The sequence below is a fragment of the Gavialis gangeticus genome, unplaced genomic scaffold, assembly GCF_001723915.1.
Source record: "Gavialis gangeticus isolate Ggan-Ray unplaced genomic scaffold, GavGan_comp1, whole genome shotgun sequence".
Lineage (NCBI taxonomy): Eukaryota > Metazoa > Chordata > Crocodylia > Gavialidae > Gavialis > Gavialis gangeticus.
In genome coordinates, this window is record NW_017729034.1 from 26,675,927 (window position 1) to 26,697,082 (window position 21,156).

The window sequence follows — 21,156 nt, forward strand, 5'->3', positions numbered from 1 at the left end:
GGACTGCAGAGACCCTGAGAGGAAGGGCAGCAGGTTGGGAAGCCTTGAGTCCACAGCGGGCAGCCCATATCTGCCCCCACCCTGTGCACAAATCTGAGGGTTTTATGCTCCCTCTTCCTCCCCCCCAGGGCTGCACACAGTGATGGGGGAGCCAGCCCCACCACCCCTTCTGGCTCTGTCCCACTCCCTTCCCAGGCCCTGCAGCTACACATTCCCACCCCAGCTTCAGGCCCCATGCACTGCATTGGCTGGGCAGTGCCCCTAGCCCCAGCCCTTGCCAAAGTCCCTCCCTCCCTCCCTCACCATGATGGCTAGAAAATGGTTTTTAGAGGTTTATTTTTGGGAATTGGCTTGTAGGTCAAGTAGAAAATGTTTAGGATTGGGAATCCAGAAAAAAGATGACAAAGCTGATAGGGAAATACAGATCGCCCGAGCGAGGGACTAACAGTAGAGGGATGGGCGTGAGGGGAATGCAACTAGGTTACAGGAGATACAGTGTTAGCCAACTGAGCCCGGGGGTGGGGGGAAGGGGAGGGAGGGGGTTCGTGATGCTGAGAGAGAAAGGAGATAGATACACACAAACCCGTTACAATGGTCCACAATGGCGGAGGAAGTGGTTTGGAGGAAGTGCCTCAGTCCGTATAGAGTCTCGTTGCAGGGGTCCTCTTCAGGTGGAGCAGGGTCATCCGTGGTCGAAGAATCCTCTCGGAGTGAAGTGAAGGTCCGTCTGGCGCCGGGGGGGGGCGATTCAGGCGGTCCCCTCCGGGTCCAGTCCAGCAGTGGCTCGTCTGGTGGGGTCGGAGTACTGGCAGTGGCCCGTGATGTGTTCCACGTAGATGTCGCAGGACCAACAGATGGTGTCAGACACCATGAGGCAGTGCATCAGCTTGGCGTAGTGGCAGGAGACACGGCAGGCACCCAGGATGCTCTCGTTGCTGGGGTCCCAGGCTCCGAGCGTTCCCACGATGAGCGCGTCGACCGTCACATCGTAGCTGCGGCCCCTCAGGGTGTTGGCCAATGGGGTGTACTTCTCCCCCTTGCAAGCCTGGGCGTTGGTGAAGGCTTGGCGCTGGTTCTTGACGGGGATGGTGACGTCCACAATCATGACTTTCTTGGCTTGACTATGTCGGGTCGCATCTGGCTCTTGCAGCCTGGGACGGTGCGGTTCATGGAGATCTCCCCTACCACGGCCGGGATGGCCCTCACCAGGAGGTTCTGGACAGCGTTATGGCAGACCTGCCAGGCTCTGGCATGCGGCTTGCAGCTGCACAGCACGTGGGGGAGGGTGCATTAGAACAATGGTTCAGGGGAATGGCAAGGATTAATTAATTTCTAAAAGTTTGTTTATGACAAAGTTTCCTTCAAGGCCCACTGTGTCTGACACAGGCAAGCAGCAAGAAGACACAGGCTGGGAAATTGAAGACATGTACTACACTGTTCCATAACATGAGATATGGGACTCTGCCATGTTGGCCAGAATACAATGTCCAGTTGCAGAGCCCTTGGGATTTCTATTTTTGGGGAGCAGACCAAATTAGGATGTGTGCATGTGATGGTTCTGTGAAACAAAGGAGTATGCTGACAGGACTGGACAGAATGGGGACGGTAGGACAACCACATCGAAATGAATCAACGATGCCCAGGAACAAAGAGTCATCAGAGGGGCAGAAAGAATACAAAAGGAGGGATTTCAGAGCAGCAAAGGGTCCCTGAGAGGGGAACCTGAGGTCACCATGTACAGAAGGCACACCACCCCCCATCTCACCCACCCCACTGGGGAGAGGTGGGCCTCGGCCTTTAACCTCCAGGCTGCTGACAGCTGACATTCAAGAAAGAACCTCAGAGTGAAGCTCGCATACTGGCCAGACATACCTTGACTCTGTGAACCCTAGTACTAGTAGATACAGAAGTGTTTGCATTATTCTCATCTGCTGTCACTGTGTATCAGTAAAATTCACCTGTTATCGAATGGAAAGGACGTGGTCAGTCTGAGGGTTTGGGTCCATCCGGAACAAAGTATCTGGGTCATAAATCCAGTACCAACAACTATAGGGGCCTCAGTTCCCCCTCCTCACACAGACTAACCTGGAGGGAGCTGTGGGAGCCGCTTTCAATGCTGCCTGGCTGCCACATGCATGTGTACATACACATATATACATGGTGCCCCCTGCCTGATCACCCTCCTCCTACTCTCCCCAGTCTCTTGCAGGCTGGAACTCATTTCCTGGATTTTCTCCTTTAAATCTCTGTTTTTCTCCTTACCACCTCCTCTGCCCAACCCCAGGGCTATGTACCACCTCCAGGCAGTTCTGCATGCTGGGATCGTGGCTGCAGGAGTACATGCTAACTCCACCCAGCCCCGCATGCCAGGATTGGCCTATATGCCACATCTAGCACACAGGACCACAGTTCACATGAGCTAGATAACAAGGTACTGGCAGCTGGATCTGGCCTCCTGGCTGGGGGTTGAGCACCCCTGGAATGGATCCTAAATTAATCTGCTTGTCAGATGAGAATTTTGGACAACACTATCCTAGCTTCTTTCTTAACTCCAACAAATAAGAGTCTCCAAGGAGATCACCTAATAATTTTAGGTAAGGTCCACACCATCTGGCTATTTTTCTATTGCTTTTTTAAAATTTTATTTTATTTGTTGTGGCATTTTATCTAAGAAGGACTGGCCATAGATCTCATCTAAGATCACCAATTACATTATGGTATTGTTGCAGTGATATTGTTGCCTGGAAAGCTTGACTGGAAGAGGCCTGAGAAAGGGTACTGTGATACCCGAAGGTTTGCCTATGGCTATACCAACCATACAGCTGGTCCAATACAAGACATCAGCCACAAGAATTATTGCCTCTCAGTTATGTTGTTTCATTCTGATAGTCACTTGAATGATAGTAAAGCATTGATTCCTTGTTTAATGATAGATAAGAGCTGTCTAAGATGACAAAAACATGGCATTTGAAGAAGAGGTATTCAATTAAAATCTGTGCTGTTTTTATACAGTTTTTGGTTTTGTGTGTGGGGTTCTTTTTCTGAATCCTTGGATTACACCTGATTTCTTTTCAGTCTAGCCATTATTAGTTGGTCATTTTCTTAGGCCCCCTTTACATGTTATGTATATTATGCAGTTACCTGGTTAATTGTGCAATTTATTTAGATTGGCTACACATGCAAATTAACTATACTGCCTTAAGAAGGTGGCAAAAAGTTAGGTCTGGAAAATGTGTAATAACTATATAGCTGGTTTCTGTCCAGCTTCAATTTGCATGTGTAGCCTATGCCCCTGTGGCTGGGATCCTGTCAACTGACAGAGCTCCCAGCCACCAGTGTGCACTGTGCACTGCCACAGCTGAGAGTCCTGCAACTGATGGGACTCCTAACCACAGAACTGTCCCATGGGCTGCCATAACTGGGTGCCCTGTCAGTTGACAAGAGCTCTCAACTGCACCCGTGAGCCTACAAGCACCCATCTAAACCTAGCTCCTAGCCACAGGAGCATATGGCCCTGCCAGCTGAGGGGCTTCTAGCTGTGGGAGCTTGTTTTTTGTTAGTGCAGGAGAAGCCCGGGATCAGACTTCCCCTACACTGGCAATAGGGTGTGTTGGGATCTGGTTCATGATCTCATAATCATACCTTCTACCATTCACATGTGGCATGGCAGAAGGCGTGATTGTATGGATCGTACATCAGATCCCATTGCACCTTTACCTCCACGTGTAGAGGGGCCCTCATAGATAAATTAATCTTGATGAGGAATAGAATAAACAGATGACCACAAGTTAGTGGTTATAGATGATGTTGCTTTGAAAGTGATAGCAGAAAGGACAGGCAGGCAGTAATTAAAAGACATAGGGACAATAAATACAAAACATTTATTTTTTTAAGGATTGAGAGGAAGAAGCTAAAGGAAATTCACATTTTAGGAGTAAACAAGAGGTGTCAAGAGAGGCCAGAGACTCAAAAAGCACTTATTTGTACTTTGATAGCCCACATCTTCAATTTTCCTTTTATTGTGACAGTTCTGTTCATATGATAACTCAATGAAAATATTAGGACAAAAACCCTAATTTGCCCACAGCATGGATGGTATCTGATTCCCTTTTTGCCTCTTTCAGAAAAGTGACAATAATGGAAGACCCAGATCAGAACATTCATCTGAAAAACCTGTCTCTTCAGCAAGCAACCAATGAAGAGGAAGCACTAAACCTTCTATTCTTGGGAGACACTAACAGAATGATTGCAGAGGTAAGCTTTGGCCAATACTGTTATAAATCTCATATGGCTTTATAAGAGACAAAATGATTGTAAACTTCGGCTAAGTACAGACAGTCAAAAAGCCTGAAGTGGAATCAGTCCATCCACACAAGTTTCTTTAAGGGGAAGGGCTTGCAGGGGCCTCATAGGCAACTGGGATATCAGCAGATGGCAGCCTACTTTGATTCTTGATTGGACCTGACAGTGACATTCGATGCATCAGTCCAACCTAGCTTGATTAAGTCTGATATTACATGGAGCCAGGTCTATCTTACACCAGGATCTGCCATTTTGAAACTGCTTTATTTGTCCTGAATTTCTGTTTTGTTATGGGTATAGATTAGTTTCCAACCTTCTAAACTGGAAAAAGTGCAATGTCTGTACCTAGCCATTCTTATGTAACAACTGCTTAGCCATTGTAAGGGATTGAAATGAATAAGCAGGTTCTCTGTGAATAGAGATCCCCTGTGATAATGCAGGAAGTGTGTTTTCATGTTCATATTTGTATATTTTTTTATTTTGTGAGCTTTATTTTTTTCTATGTTGAACCTAGTTTTCTATGATATAACAATTTTACATTGCAATTAAAATAATTAGAACAAAACAATTGTGGTCTTTTCCAATAAAAATGCATAGATTGATTTTGGCTATTATGTGTATCCCACATGTATGCACTTAAAAAGTTCAAACCAATCATTATTTTTATGTAATAATGTTAAAGCTTCTACCAGACATACTGGCTTGCATTTGAAGTGGCTTCACCAGCAACCAGCAGTCCTTTTTTACTTCAGGAACATGTTCATGTGGTTTTATTACATGAAAAAAAAGCAAATACTAGTTTACTACATTTTAAAATGAACATTAGTAGATATGCTAAAATTAGGTTGATTTAGTTGACAATTCAAAGTTATATAATAATATATTTGTAATTGTATTATTGCTTTTCTGGGCTTGTTATACTTTCATTTTTTTCACTCAGTAATTGAAAAAACTATGTAGATATAAAAGGCATACTAAAGTACTTGAGCATTGTCAATCCCTGAATCACAAGATTACTTTTCAGTCCTGAGAACTTGCTCAACAAGTTTATTCATATATTAGGAGTGTGTAATTTATTCAAGATGTCTCTTTTGAAGGCATGTCTTGAAATGTCAAAAAGGTAGCTATAAGTTAATGAGGGGATAAATACTCAGATGGCATTTCATACTTAGACATTTTTCAGATACATGAAAAAATAAAATATAGCCCTGAGTCTCCATTAACTACATATGCACACCCATTCATGTAGATGGGAATATTTGTATCAGAAATATGATTACAGGTTTCCCTTGCTTTATGCTGTACATGTGTTCCTGAAAAATGGTGCATAACTCGAATTCACGTAACGGGAACCCATTTTACAATGTAACAAATAGGGATGTGTTCCAAGACATCAGCTGTCCTCACCCCCAGACCCATTTCTACCACTTTTACAAGACAATTTTGGTACTCACCAATAGCAGACGGTACACACAAGTACAGGGCACTATCATAATGGGAATGGCAACTACAGAAACATGTGTTGCAGACAACGTGTGAGGAGGACAGATCCACACAGGAGACAATATTTGGTGTGCATCACTCCCACAATGCTCCACACAAAGCAGTTGACTGTGGGCTTCCACAACACCGATTGCATAAGAGTGAATTTACCTTGCATATAATGATTTTTTGGTATAAAAAGGGTAATCACATAAGACTGAATTCACACATACAGAACCACATAAAGCGAGGGAAACCTGTATTGAAGAAGCCAGCATCCTTCATCCATGACAGTGAGGATATCTTCTGTCTCAAATTTGTTAGAATATTTCCAAAGCGTTAGAAGGATCTAAACTGGTGATGGTAAATAAGGCTTCTTGATTTTTGCATCCTAAGAGCAAAACGCTTTAGGTTATTTAAACACATGTTTTGGCTTTTGTAAAACATCACGGTTTGGCCATTACACATATATGTGTAATTTTAACCCTGAATCTCTGGATATCTTATCATCCAGAATACGAGGAAAACATGGATTTGCTTTTAACGTGACTGTCAGAAATTGATTTCTACAAGGAAGTAGCTTACTGGGGAAAAAATGACATAGTAATCACTTTTTTAAACTAGGTTACCAACTTCACATTTACAGAGACAAATTCAGCAGCTACTATAGTAACCTGAAAACATCTGCAAAACATAGTTCCATGATCTGGTATACAAAATCAGCTTCTCTTTATGGCTTATTTTCATGTACTCCAGCTGTAGCCAACATTTTCAGGAAAAGTTATTAAGAAAAGCTACATATTTGTCAGTGTAGCACACTAAAAGTAATTTCAAAACCTGTAACAACATCCTCTAGACAATGTTTTCTTTGCATTAATAGCACAAACTGTGTTTGAATTAGTGTTTTTGATGACATATCTAAATGAAAAAGATGAACATCTTGGAATCATTGGGAAAAATGGTATTGTGACTAAACTCTCTGTTGATTGAAATTATAATTTACGTACTAATTTCATTTGAACGGCTCTATAAAGGGAACAACATTTTCAAATGTGAGGACCTTCTTTGAATATCTGTATTTTGCACTGGCTATTTTTATTTATTTATTAATTTATTAGATTTATCTGCTGCCTTTCTCAACAAAGGCTCAGGGTGGCTTACAGGAAGAGACTGAAATAACTTATAAAACAAGAGAATGAACAAGAGAACAAAACAACTTATAAAAGCAACTAGAGTATTAAAATAGATTATAAAACCAACCCCCGACACAGATCCCAGCTCAGCCTGATTTGCTGAACACATGCCTGAGTAGGTGAAGGAATTCAAGAGAAAAATGGCTTCTTTTTAGTGGTGGGAGAGGAAGTTGACTTTAGTATTTGTATTTTAAGAGGCTGGAAGTCGTTTACAGAAATTGAGGCAAGAGGCAATTGAAAGCAGGGCACCTTAAAGACTAAGTTGTTCAGAAATGCCATAACTTTTGTAGGCAACAGCCCACTTCATCAGATGCAAGTCCATTCATAGCAGATAATGAAGTAGGCTGCTGCTTACATAAGCTTATGCATTTCTGAATTGGTTAGTCTGTAAGGTGCCTTGCCTTCTACCTGAATTCAGGCACACACTCCTGACTACCTCTCTCTACTCAAAGAGGTAACTGAGCCATGATTAAGGTTGTTAGTAGTGGGAATAATCAGAAAAGAGAGTGTTATGCTGATGTTAAGGAGGAAGAATTAACATTATTTCAGGATTGGGAGGAAAATTTGAGTTCAATTTTGATGAGACTGGAGCAAAACAGTTAGAGAATGAGATAATGTGGGTGATTGATTATTATTAGGTTGGTGATTGGTATAAGGGGAATAGAGGAAAACAAAATAGTGGAAGATGTTACCTAAAGAAAAAACATATACAGAGCACTGAAGTTCAACAATAAATAGTACGATGAGTGAAAATGAGAAGTCACTGAAATTTTTAGATGAAGTACTGTAAGGTGGATCCATAACAGGTTGGATCATTATGCTCAAAGTGTAGTCATCAGTGCTTTAATATTTAATTGGAAGGAGTTATCAAGTCTGGTTTACCATGGGTTTGCCCTGGGTTCATTACTGTTTCATATCTTCCTTATGATTTGGAGTTTGGGATTGGGTGCACGGTTAGCAAATTTACACTTGACACCAAGCTGAGTAAAGGTGCAGATGCTTTGAACAAGTTACAGAAGGTAGAACTCTGGTGAAGGTTAATTATAATGAGAGTAATTCACATTGGACAGAAATCAATTAAATGGGTGGAAGAAATAAAGCCTATAGAAGCAGTAAGTGTAGATGTTGTGATCAGAGATCCTGTTGAAAAATAAAATGAGAAAAAAGATAAGGCTGAGAGTTGAGAAAGATTTCTCCCCTTCCTAGTGGAACTAAGAGAAGAAAGTGTAATGAAGCATTTTAAATGTGGAACTATCTTGTATTCTATTTTTCAGTGATGACAAATATACCTCACTTGCATTACTGGGTGTTGTTCTCTCTTGCGTGCTACAGTTTTTAATTAGCTAACAGCGTGTTACTGTTTCATTGTCATTTGGACTTTCAGGTGTCTGTGGCACTTGGTACAGGGACCAGGGCCAGATTAACACATAGACAAACTAGGCACATGCGTAGGGCCGTAAGCTGTGGGAGACCCAGTTTTTCCATCCACATTGGTGGTGCAGATGGGCCCGTCTGCTTCCCTTCCCTTTCCTTCCCTTTCCCTCCGCTGGCCTCACTGCTGCAGCGGCTGCTTCCTAGCAGTGGCTTCAAGCCCTGCTTCCCACAGGCGGCAGTGCCAGGGTGGGGAGGGGGGTCTTGACTGGCCCAGGGTCCACAACTTTGTTGGCCTAGGGCCCACTAATGGGTTAATTTGGCCCTGACAGAGACTTCAAAATGCTAGTAAATCCCAAATTTGGGAATGATACAGAAGTTTGTCATTGAATAATTAGCAGTTGCTTCACAGAAGACTAGGGTCCAGTTTTACTAGGCATTATATAAAAACATAGTAAGAGATACTTGCAACCTGCATAGAAGCCAGTAAAAGCATATGGGAAAAAATATGCCTATTCCTATTTTACAGATAAGTAACTGACATATCGAGATTAAATGTAAAACCCAGAGAGGTGCAACAGGCACCTCCAGTGTGGTTGGTGGGACATATAAAAATTAGGCACCTGGCCCCAGAATCATTATTCAAGGTGTCGCAGGGCACCCAGGTGTGCCTTTTCTTTTAAGGGCAGAAACTGCCTAGGAGCAACTACTAAATGACTGTGCAGTAAAAGCATGGGTTGTTTCCGACCCTACTGAGCAGTAACAATGAGCTACTGCTCAGTAGCTCATTGTTACTGTGCAGTAGTGTCAACGTCATGGTTTGTACCCACTGATGCTGCATCACCATAGCAATGAGTTATGTTGCTGTAGCTCATTGCTACGGTGATGTAGCATCTTGTATAGATGCACCCATTGTGTCTGAACTCCTGCTTCTCTTTGCAGTTTCAGTGCTTGAGTCAGGTTACAATTGGTACCTCTATCAATGTGGAATCCAGAGCCGCAAATCCACTTCTGAGAATAGCACCTAACTGAAAAAGGCTCACTCTGTTTAAAATGTAGTGATGATGCCCACCTTTTGCACATTAACTTGATAATGTACTCACCGAGGAAATGAGAGGCCAGAGTCCTAGGGCCCATTTCTCCCTGATTAAGAAAAGCACATCTCCCATTTCCCAGGAGACCCTAGCTACCAAATTATAAAATAATCTGTCTTGGGGGTACTCTCTCCCCCTCCTGTTGAAGCAAACCCATGGTGCCTCCAAAAATGCAAGGGTCACAGACTCAGAAAGAAAAAGCAAAAGGAACCTTATTCTGCAATGTGGTGGTTAGGGTATTCAGCTGTGAGTCTGAAAAGGTAAACACTTCCAATCTATATAGTTCTTTGCTTGATCTGTGGTTCTGTTAACTTAAAAGACAAAGATAAAACCAGTAACTCCCAAAGAATATTGAATGGATTTCAGAAATCTCAAATCTTATTTTGTTAAGTTAAATCAACATGTCAGGGAACTATGGTAACAAATCCAGCATTTGTTTAGTGGGGTTCTCCCCCCCCCAGTGAAAAGTTAGTCCAGTTTAATGAGGAAAGAAATGTTTTAGTATATGGTTTTGACTCTAGGTCCCTATTGTTTGAATTTGGAAGACAGTACATACCCAGTATTGTTCCATCACTTAAAATGTTTGGAGCATACATGTGGCAAACAGCAGGGTTTTGGCAATATTTAAAAATGTGTTTTCAATCGAGAATAAAGCATTTAAACATTTAAAGATAGCTGTGAGAACCTTCTTGTGACCCCCTAAACTAGTTGTTTTTCCTTTTGTAGTTAATTTCCTTGGCAATTATTTTTATTCTGCTTTTCTCTTCAAGAGCAACTGCAGAATGAGGAGTTCCCCCTCCTGGACTTTACAATCTGTGGTCATTTAAAACTAAATGGCACTTGCTGGCATGTTTACCCCTGTTCTGACCACGTTCTAAACTGTAGTATGACTTTCTGCCTCTCAAAATTCTACTTTATGTCAGTTGTTACTCATTTCCACTTCCAGTTTTCTGGTATAGTATTGCTGGCAGAGTGTCATCAAACTTTTCAAAACAGGTGAGTTAATTTCAACAAGCAATAAAACAATCACTGTCCCAAACACTGCATTTAACAGTCATTAAAGTGCTTTGGGATTTGTATGGATAAAAGAAACTATATAAATGGAAAGATGAATGATACTGTCCTAGTGGAATAATAATTATGTTAGCAACATTTCACATTATAGTCCTCCTGTTAAATTTTAGGGTTTTTTTTGTTTTTTTTTAATAAGGGCACTCTTCCATTAAGTATGAATATAAAAGCAATTTTAGGGATTGCTTTTAAAAGTCAGGAACATTTCAGAAGTACTTTGGTTGCCTCCTGATATTTTTAGATCAAATACCTGAAAAGAAACCTTTTGATCTGTAACTTCAAGTTGAAGATTAGCTTCCAGTTAAGATCATAACGTTAGAGCCAGAGCAATGTCCATTGTGGCTGTGCCTATACTCCATATGTTCTTAAAACCCATGGAGAGATAAGATAGGACAACCCCAACTATCTTTCAGTTCCTTTTTCCTGCCCATAGCTGTGAAATGGAAGCCTGCAATTTTTGCATCTGGATGCACTTTGCAAATCTTCATTGTAAACACATTAATATATATTAATGTTAAGATTTGTATAATTAAAATATATTTGTCCCTTTTAGTAGTTGTCTTTCTTATCTACCTTTGCTTTAATTGTCTGAGCAGCTACTTGCCATTTGGGTGGGAAATGAGTGTATCCCAATAAGTATAAGTCCTTTTTCCAACAGCACTCAGAAAACAGATGACACTCACCTTCCTTTTCATCCCATTATGCACTCCCATCCAGGAAAAGGTAGGCAAGGTAGACCTACATCCCAGACCTCCTCCACCTGGGAAGAGCTGAGGCAAATCCTTTTCTGGAGTTTTGAGCAAGAAGAGGTTGAACTCCCCTCAGTATTCCTACTTTAAAAAGGTTTCATAGATTTCACCAGAGCTCTGAGGGGCCATGGTGGTAGACTTCATGGGCATTTATATACATTCATTTGTCAGAAATTCTAACATGAGCTGTCGCGCCTGGCGCTGCATCGCATACATTTGTATAAACAGCGAAATGCTCATCACCACTGAGAAAATGGTGGCGGTGCACTTCTGAACTAAATCACCTTCAATGTGTTTTAGTTCAAAAGCGTGCTGCCACCGTTTTCTCAGAGCTGACACATATTTTGCCATTTATACAAATGTATGTGCCGCAGTGCCGGACACTTAAAAGCTCCTGGCACTGCAGTGCAAATGTGTACAAATACCTAGTGTGCCTACCTGTGCGGACATGGACCAAGTGTCTCTTCACTTGGATGACACAAGTCAGAATGGAAGTCAACGACATTTTAAAATCCCAGTCATTTAGGAAAATAGAAATATGAGTATGTTCTGGTACTGTCACCCCTAGACTTCTAGACCTCCTTCCACACAGCATGTAGCCATGGCCAATTGGAATTCATAAGGTTTATGTCACACAACAGAAATCTATACCACCCTCCAGGATGAGAACCTCTGTCTGCATCTGACATCTACCCTGAGGGCTTGGATGTCTTATATTGCACATCGTTAATCTGCAAAACCTGAAGAAATGTAACAGGGATCAGCTTCACACAAAACAGACCACACTAGCCTCGATATTGTAATTTGCTTTGGGTGAGACAGTGATTTGATCTACACCATCTCAACCAGAAACTATTTTGCAAGTGCTTTCAGTACTTGCTTAAATGTATAACTTGTTGAAGGTGGTTCAGATCTTCCACAGGTTCTTAGACACTTCATATTTATAGTCACAGCTGGCTGACATTTCCTATAAATAAGAGCTTTTCAGAGCCATCACAACTTAACTGGTAGACTTTAACAGCTATGGCACATCTCTAGGAAGCTGGACAAGCACCGTGTCCACACAAGATGCTGACTGCACAGTAGTCTGACTGCACAGTAGTGCCATTGGGCAGGAAGCATGTTGTGATGCCACTGCCCAGTACTTTTGGGCTACTGCACAGTCACCATCATGAGAAAGCCATTCTGCCACTCTACTGAGCAGTAACAACTGCACAGTCAGCTTCTTTTGTAGACATGGCCAAGTGGTATTAGGTATTCTTCACCAAAAGTGGCTGTATGTACACTTGCACAGTGCCTGACTTCCTAGTAGTTGCAGAAGGTAATGAAAGGAATGGACAACAAGAGCCAAAAATAACTTGCCAAAGAGGCAGAGCATCTCAGTTTATTCAGTAGAAAAACCTATCTTCGAATTGCCGATTGCCAGGATTTACTAGCAAGTTTGGTTTTCTAACCTAACATAAATTTTCAGGCTTTATTGATAAACTGCTGCAAAAAGAAAAGAAAGGAAATGTGTGTATTTATTGGTCTTTTTGTGGGCAACTGATAGCAAAAACATTCTTCTAGGTAATTGTAGGCGCTCCTGACAGTGTCTCCATCCATGGAAACTTCTGTGATTATGACTAAGGCTTTCTGGCACCAAACTTTTGTCATCCTGAAGAAAATGGAGATGACAGTGGAAGACCTTCCTTTGAGGGCTCAGATGTCTTTAGAGAGAAGACTGGAAAAGCATTTCATTCACTGAAAGATTTCCAGGCCATGTGTTGTTTGCATGGAGTGTACACACCAACTCCCAGATGAAAGCACTCATATCAAACAGATTTTCACTGAGTGCCTTTATCTGCCAAAGAACCTCAAAACCTCCAAGGAAAAACAGCCTTTTCCATCTTCCATTTTTCATTTGTAACTACCTTTAAAACAATTATTTTGATTGAATGGTTGAGGGTCATTGTACAAGAGGTCTTTACTCCATTTCAGAGTTGCCTTTCTTTTTTTTCAGGAGTCTTGGAACCAAATAACAGCAGACCTCTGAGTTATAGAAACAGTGGGAGCATGTGTCATGCAGCCTTCCTTCACCACACAGTCTAGTTACTGATTGGTTTACAAATATAGAGAGATCATGGTCTTTTAATGTCCATAATATTCTGATTTAAAGTAAAAAAAGATTCTTCCAATATACAATACAATATAGGCTACCAAGTGACAGAGATTTGTGATTTGGGATGAACAGGAGTATTTATCACCTACTAAATCCCAGATCCTAGCTATTTTGAACTACTTACTGTATTAGCTCTGTTTTGGTGCATTTGGAAGCCACATCAGCATGTCATCCTCCTTGCCAGAACAATACAGCTTGCTTTCTTCCATCTGACAATAGCTAGATTTCTAAAAGACTGACATGCATTTTCCCCCGTAATTAGGGAACCTTCTTCTCCCTGGGATCTCCATGAGGTTTTAACAGTTTTTTAAGAAGACTCCCTTTTCAACTTGTTCCCTGTTACAGTGTTTTTATGAAAACAGCATTTTAGTAGCAGTTACATCAGCCCAACGACCTGGAAGAAAGCCAAGCTTTTATGGCAGGCCATCCATATATGATATTCCATAGAGATAAGGTTACTGAAAGACCCCATTCTAAATTTCTGCCTCAGGCAGTCACTGTTTGTCTTTTGAACAAATGAACCACTTACCAGTTTTCTTCCTGAAACCACGTTCTGACCAAGCAGGGTATAGATTATATACTGAATATTCTTAGAGCATTATCATTTTATTAATATAGGGTGAAACCATTTAAAATATTCTGGAGACTTTCTGTTCAGTTAGTAGATAGATTAGAGCTATTTTGACTCAGAGGCTTACAAAATAAGTGTTTAGATTCATCAAGGATTGTACAAATCCTACAGATTAGAATCAATTTCACTGGGGTTCTGGCAGTTTCTGCTTCTTCCTTGAGAAACATAGCCAACCTGGAAACATGGAGCTATATAGGGTTCAGTCCATACCTTTGTCAGACCTTTTTATTTCATAACAGCATTCAATTCTTTTTGATTCTTTTGGAAAAGAAGTACAGTATTGCAATCTTTATTTAGATACTGAGTACCTGTTTGTATATATCAGGTAAATTATTTGTGAGTCACCTAGGAGTGTCATATATGGACTTTGAAGGAAAAAAATATTCACCTAATTTTAACTGATTGTTTGAGATGTCATCCATATATATTCCAGAACTTGCTGTTCTTCCCAGTTATATGGTCTTTTAATACCTGGGTATTGGAATAGCAAAGGACATGAGTGGAGTTTTGGGGTACCCTGACTTTTGTGCCATCAGTACAGTTCATGAGGACTCTCAAGGTCTGTGTGTATCTTCATAGACAATGTTAACCAAAAGATCCTGATCTGAAGTAGGTGAGGCAGATATAAACCAAGAACAAAATATAAATGGACAACACATCTTGAAAAGTAAAGGTTACTATAAAGTAAGAAAGATTATTATCATGTCATTGTAATAGTACATATGCAACATATGTGCTGTTAGGTGCATCTTAATAATAACACAAAAGCATGAGTTTTGGGGGGATTTATATTAGGGGGAATGTCACATTTTAATCAGATTTTAAATGTAATTCTTTTTTAAAGTTTTTCAACAAAATACAAATGTTTATTTATTAACTATGTTTGATCAATATTTCTTGTCATTTGAGGTGTACCACATGGAAATTGGTATGGGCAACAAATGATTACCTTGGGTGGAGGAGACGACAGTTTTATAAATTAAGTTGCATAGAACTTTAATAACCCCTGGTAGATTTGTAGGAGTTATGCCTGGTTTCATTTTCTGAAGGAGGAAATAATTTTTCAGAACTAGAAAACCCTTCAGTATAGATCCATAAAAATATCGTTGTTAAATAAATAATTTGTTTATCTTTTCACAAAGATAACCCTATCATTTCTAAAATAGTTCTATTATTTATTGAATACAGGCAATATATCAGTCTGTTCTTCCTAATTCTTTTATTTCTGTCAATAACATTTCTATAGATGGTACTTGTTGAAACAGTAATGGCTATATGCACTTGTTGGCCACAGTCACAAAAATTCTAAACAGGTTTTAGCAAAAGAAGTCAAGGTCATAACACCACATTAGGAAGATGACAAATATACCCCCCAAATTAATCTTTTATCTATTTTTGCAACATCAGAAGAGAGGTTGATAGTTTAATAAAAATGTTCCTGTAAAATGTAAATACTTTTGGAAACCTGCTTTGCAATACCACAAGTGGGCAGCAGCAGTTGACCTAGAATTAATTCCTTTGTATTGTTCATGTCACATCATAAAGGACTTGAGCTCTGCTTTGTGGTTTATGATGTCACAGAATTCCTGGAAGGAATTATTTCTTTGTAAATCACTACAGCTCATCTGGTTCTCTATATATAGCTTTTACAATGGCAACCATCTGCTGAGAGTCAAACCACTCCCCCCTTCTATTTTTCCTCCTTCACATTAAATTAATCTGAGAGAATGACTTCATATACATATGGATAGAGTGCTGCTAACAAGACCAAGACAAATTCTGAAAGCCACCAACAGAACCCTTGTAGCAGCCTCTGAGACCCTCTTCAAAAGATTTTTTGTAACATTATTATTATTATTTCCAAGTTATCTGAACAGCTGCATGGTAAATACCCAGTGAAGTTTCATATGCAAAAGAAAAATAAGAACAGTGGCCTTATTGTTTGGCTAGAGATGTTGACAAGTATGATTTAGTTTCTTTTGTTTTGTGCTCTGTATCTACTTGTGTGGTATAAATAGGAAAATGGAAGGGAGGATGGGGTTTATGGTTACAATTAACGTTCCATAATCACATCCCATATAACAGTTTAAATTTGTATTAGCTTACACTTCTGACAAAAGCTCTATTGGAGGTTTCTGAATGGGAGGGAAACATTACCTGAATATATATATATATATATATATATATGTATATATATATGAACTACAAAGTAGAGAGATCACATTATAAAGAAAAGGCAGAGGTTAAACTGTTATTGTATTCAGAAAAGTGACTTTGTAAAAGTAGTTTTTGGATTCCACATTTATTGTATCAATGACTTCCAGAACAGATTCGTACCGTTTGCATATAAAGAGATTTGCAGAGCATGGAGGGAAGCAAAGCAGGGGGAGTTCTGACTTCCAGCCCTACAGCTTCTTCTTAAGACATGTCAGACTTTGTGTCTTGTGCATCAGCAGAAAGCAATAAAAACTACAGACCAAAAGCTGCCCTCAGCTTAACCTCTGGAATTATTCTCCTGAAATTAAGCCCTCTCGTAATTTTGTTACCTTCAATGCAATAAATGCTATTGAAAGTAAAATGTGAAAACAGTGGAGTGACAGGCTGCAAATGAAACTTTACTAATGACTACATTGCAGTTACACCAATACCTGGCAGTATAGTATAGGAACACGCTATCTATCTTAAAATTAGCTGGCTAGGATACGGGTAGCAACATATATCTCAGTGGGTGCAACTATACATTCAGTTAGTGCAGTGTGATTAGCTCTGGTGCGGTTCACGCTGGAGTTAATGGCCTCTGGGCGCAGCATCTACGTGTGCTCCAAACTGCAGCAGCTTGAGCCAGGGCACAGCAGCCCTGGGCTAGCAGCAAGCTCTGGTGGGGGGGGAGGGGAAAGGGGTTGGGGTGGGGTTCAGCCCTGGGCTCCAGGTTGCAGTGCCAGGCAGTGGAGGAACTGGCTGGGTCACAAGAGTGCCCAAAGAGTGGAACCATGTGGCTAGGCAGCAGGCAGGGGTCTGCCCCCCCCCGGTAGCTGGGCTGACCAGGTGCAGTTTACACTGGGTCAGTGTTTACATGTGCATTTAGGTGCAGTTATTTTAGCTGCTGTAAAATAGGACTGTCCCCAACAGTACCATCTTACAGCAATTAAAATTAGTTTGCTGCGGTCTAATAGCATCATATGTGTAGATTGTGATGCTTTACACTGCAGCAAATTAATCTACTGCCCAGTTAAGCACACGTATAGATGCATCCAGTGTGGGCTTAAATTACCCTTCTTTTTCGGTTTTGCAGCCTACACTGAGATTCATGCTCCTGTGGCTAGATTACTACCAGTACTGTAGTTAAATGGAGTTTAAAGCTACTTCACGTGTGCCTGTTGCACTGTCATCACACTTGTGATGGAAGTGGAGATTAAATCCTGTTGAAGAGCTGCAATCCAGGAAAACTGCTCTTCTAGAACTGTAAATATTAGCATGATAGCTTTCCCAGTTAAATAATAATACATTTATTCATTTATTACATTTATATGCCACTCTTCCAAAAAGAGGCTCAGTGTGGCTTACAATTGAAAACAGATACATTATAAAGACAGAAAAAGAATATTAAAATAAAAGAATATGTAGTAGAATAAACTCCCTGGACAATGAATGCCCCAAAATATAACCTTGCCTCCTGAAGTCCTATCCAAACATAAGGGTCTTACAGCACCTGTGGAAGATGAGCAGGCTTAAGCTCCAACAGTTCATAAAAGGAAGGGATTTCCACTACTGAAGAGCAACTATTGAGAACAACCTCCCATGTGCTTTTGCCAAACAAACTTGGCATGTAGATGGTACTTATGGGAAGTTGCTGCAGGCTAACCTTAAACATCACAATGGAACATGAGGGAAAAGGCAGCCCTGTAATAGAGAGCCAGAAGGCTCCTGTTACTTGAGGAGGAAAAAGTAGTAGGAGCTAATTACAAGGAAAATAGTCAGCCAGGGGGAAAACTAGACGCCAGAAGGGCATATTGCAGAGCTTGTTATTTTTCAGTAGTCCAGCAGAGTACCGTCTGGAAGGGAAGGGAAGACACTCCTATAGCAACTAGGTAGCTAGGTTGCAGCAGTAAGCAGGTGAAGCCAGCAAGCCTAATCAGAAAGCACCTGTTGGGAAGGTCACCTGACCAGAAAATGGCAGGGCCTGGGAGATATAAGCCCAGGGCTGAGACAGGGTGGGCAGTCTAGCTCTGGAGGCCACCGGAGAAAGACAGATAGAGGCCACTGCAGAGAGAGATGGCAGTGGCTCAGTGACTGATTGAAATTCTTCCAGGCCAGTGATGTTACATAAGGGCTGAAGGCTGGCAGGGGACTAAGGCACAGATAAGTAGGGGTTAGTATACAGCCAGTGGGCTAAGAGGTTTATTATGGCCAGGATGCTTATGGTTTTGGTTTTAATTTTAGCCAGTGGAGTGGATTTGGCACTGTAGGGGAGGTTTGGAGGTCGAGGGTGCCAGGAAGGCACAAGGCTTAAGCTTGTCAGGGGCAGGATGCAAGGTGCTATAGTCCAGTAGGGGCAAGAACCAGGGCCAGGGGCCGAAAGCTCAAGAGGGTGAGACTCAGACTGGAACCCAGAAGCCATGTCAGGCACAGTGGGCTTAAGCTAAGGGAACCAGCCAGAGGAAAGGGGCAGAGGCCGAGAAGGCTGAGGACCCCAACATGTGTGTCAAGTTCTGAAGTGGCCTGCTGTTGGATTGAGGCCCAATGCCCACTGAAGCCATGGATAACACCTGAGGCATGGACATGGCTGTAGGGGAGGTTGGAGGCTGTGAATAGCTCATAAGGCAACAGGTGCCCTGGGGGTACATACAGACCAGAAGGGCCAACACCATGCGAGGCCTATATTGAGTCCAGCCAGATCCAAGGGGGATCCACAAGCAGGAGGTCAGAGTAAGTCTCACTCTTAGATCCTTGGGCAGCCTTCCTTTCCAAACTTGACTAAGAACACCAAGGCATGGCAGGAGAGAGTGAAGGGAGGGTACCCAAACCCAGAGCAGGAAAGGAGCCAAGGGGCTACCAGTGGATGTTACGGCTGTCACTGGAACCTCAGGACAGTTGCAAGTCTCTTACATCCACAGGGCCCAGACCATCTAGGGCCTTACGGGTCATAACCAGGCCCTGGAATTGTGCCCAGAAAGCTAAAGGAAGCCAGTGCAGGGAGCACTGGAGTTATGTGCTCATGGTGACCCACCCCTGTCAGAAAGTGGTGTTCTGCATTCTGCACCAGCTGCAGCTTCCAGATGGTCATTGAGGGTAGCCCCACACAGAGAAGAACACTGTAGTAGTTAAGCCTTGAATTTATAAAAGCATGGATAAACTAGTCCTGGATCTTCTGGATCCAGTATAGGGGGCCAGTCTATGGGTCTGCTCTAGACTGACCCGGAGCCATTGCTCAGAGCTGGTCCAGCAGAACACCACATGCAGCTCACACCCTGGATGGGCTCTCAGTGCCATGTGCAGTGTATGCGCCCGGTTCAGCCCCACATGGCATATGCAGCATGTGCTCTCCCCGGTCCGGGGCTTGCACTGCACATGGCTTGCAGGGACAGAATGGGGCACACCCCTGGTTTAGAGAATAGAATTAATAGGTGGTTTGTCCTCCCTTTTTCATACCCATAAATACCCATGGGTGGCTTTAGGTGCAAGCTCAAATGAAAGCATTATGATACTTAACTACCTGATTGTATCTACAAATCAGGTAGTTATGTGTCAGTCTGCACTTATGTGTATCCACCTGTAATAGGACCAAGCCCCAGGGGTGGCCATGATGCCCCCTGGTGTCTTATGCAGTACCTGCTATGGGCACTGGGCTGCCTGGCCCTTGTTTTTGCCCTCTCAAGCTATAGCCTCAGCTAGCTTAGGCTCCAACCCTCACCAGCTGTCACCTGCTTACGCCTTGAATCTGACCCCTGGCTAGGCTCAAAATAGTCAGATGCCCCTCGGGCACCACTGGGACCTCTGTACAACCCCTAATAGTACCAACTCAGACCTCTGGTTAAAACGAAAAACATAAGCACTTCAGCCATAACTAAGACTCTTAGCACACCAGCTGTATAACAAAACCCCAACTCATCCTGGGTCTAAATGGCTACAAGTCCTCAGCTGTTTCCAGGCATAGCAGGATCCCACACATTAGCTTAGCTCCAGCTAGCTTGCTAAAGACCTCTTCCACCTGTGGCTTGCAGGGCCAGACTGCCTGCCCTAGCTGAAGCCCTGGGCTTACATACTCTCTAAGCCCTGCTCCGAAGGTCGGATGACTCACAGAATCATAGAATCAAAGAAGTAGGGTCAGAAGGGACCTTGTAGATCTTCAAGTCCAACCCCCTGCCTGGGCAGGAGAAAAACTGAGCTCAAATGACTCCAGCCAGGTAGGCATCAAGCCTCTTGTCAAAGGGCCCCCAGTGTAGGAGCCAGCACCACTTCCCTTGAAAGTTGGTTCCAGATCCTAGCCTCCCTGACAGTGAAGTAGTTCTTACGGATGTCTAATCTAAACCTACTCTCCGACAACTTATGGCCGTTGTTCCTTGTTATGCCAGGGGGAGCAAGGGGAAACAAGGTGTCTCCCAAACCCTTCTGGTCCCCCCTAGTGAGTTTATAGACTCCCCAGTAGGGCTGTGCAAAGCTTCGGGTGCTGATTTGATTCAGAGGAGACTGGGCCCAATTCAGTGGCGGAATCTCCAAATCCGAATCAAATTGGGACCAATTAAAAGGTCTGAATCGATTCGAAATGGTCCAAATCTTTGGAAAAGATTCAGAGAGCTTTGGTGTTTCAGACAGTCCCCACCTGCTGCAGCAGGGTGCTGGAGCTAGACTCAGTGCCTGTAAGTAGGGGTATGGAGGAGGGGGGAGAGGACCATGGGGGGACCTCCTCCAGGCCCCATCCCCTGCCTGCTCCTCCAAGCCCCCCTTCCTGCTCCACCAGACCCCCCATGGGTGCCCCACCTGCCCTAGCTCCTGGCCCTTTAAAAAAAAGCCCCCACTCGCCAGGTGCTGCCAGGAGGGAGGCGATCCCCACTACCCCCCCACTGCATGGAGAACTCTGCATGAGCCCCCTGACTGCCCCCGCCTG

General features: G+C 42.6%; 1 protein-coding gene across 3 annotated transcripts in view; it reads left to right on the top strand.

The window, feature by feature from the left end:
• KIF6 (kinesin family member 6) overlaps positions 1-21,156 on the top strand; it is a 518,996-nt gene that overhangs the window by 155,191 nt on the left and 342,649 nt on the right. For all 3 annotated transcript variants that reach the window (XM_019527228.1, XM_019527227.1, XM_019527229.1), the window contains exon 6: positions 4,125-4,254. In XM_019527228.1, coding sequence (XP_019382773.1) covers positions 4,125-4,254 — 130 coding nt within the window. The remainder of the gene's footprint in view (positions 1-4,124; positions 4,255-21,156) is intronic.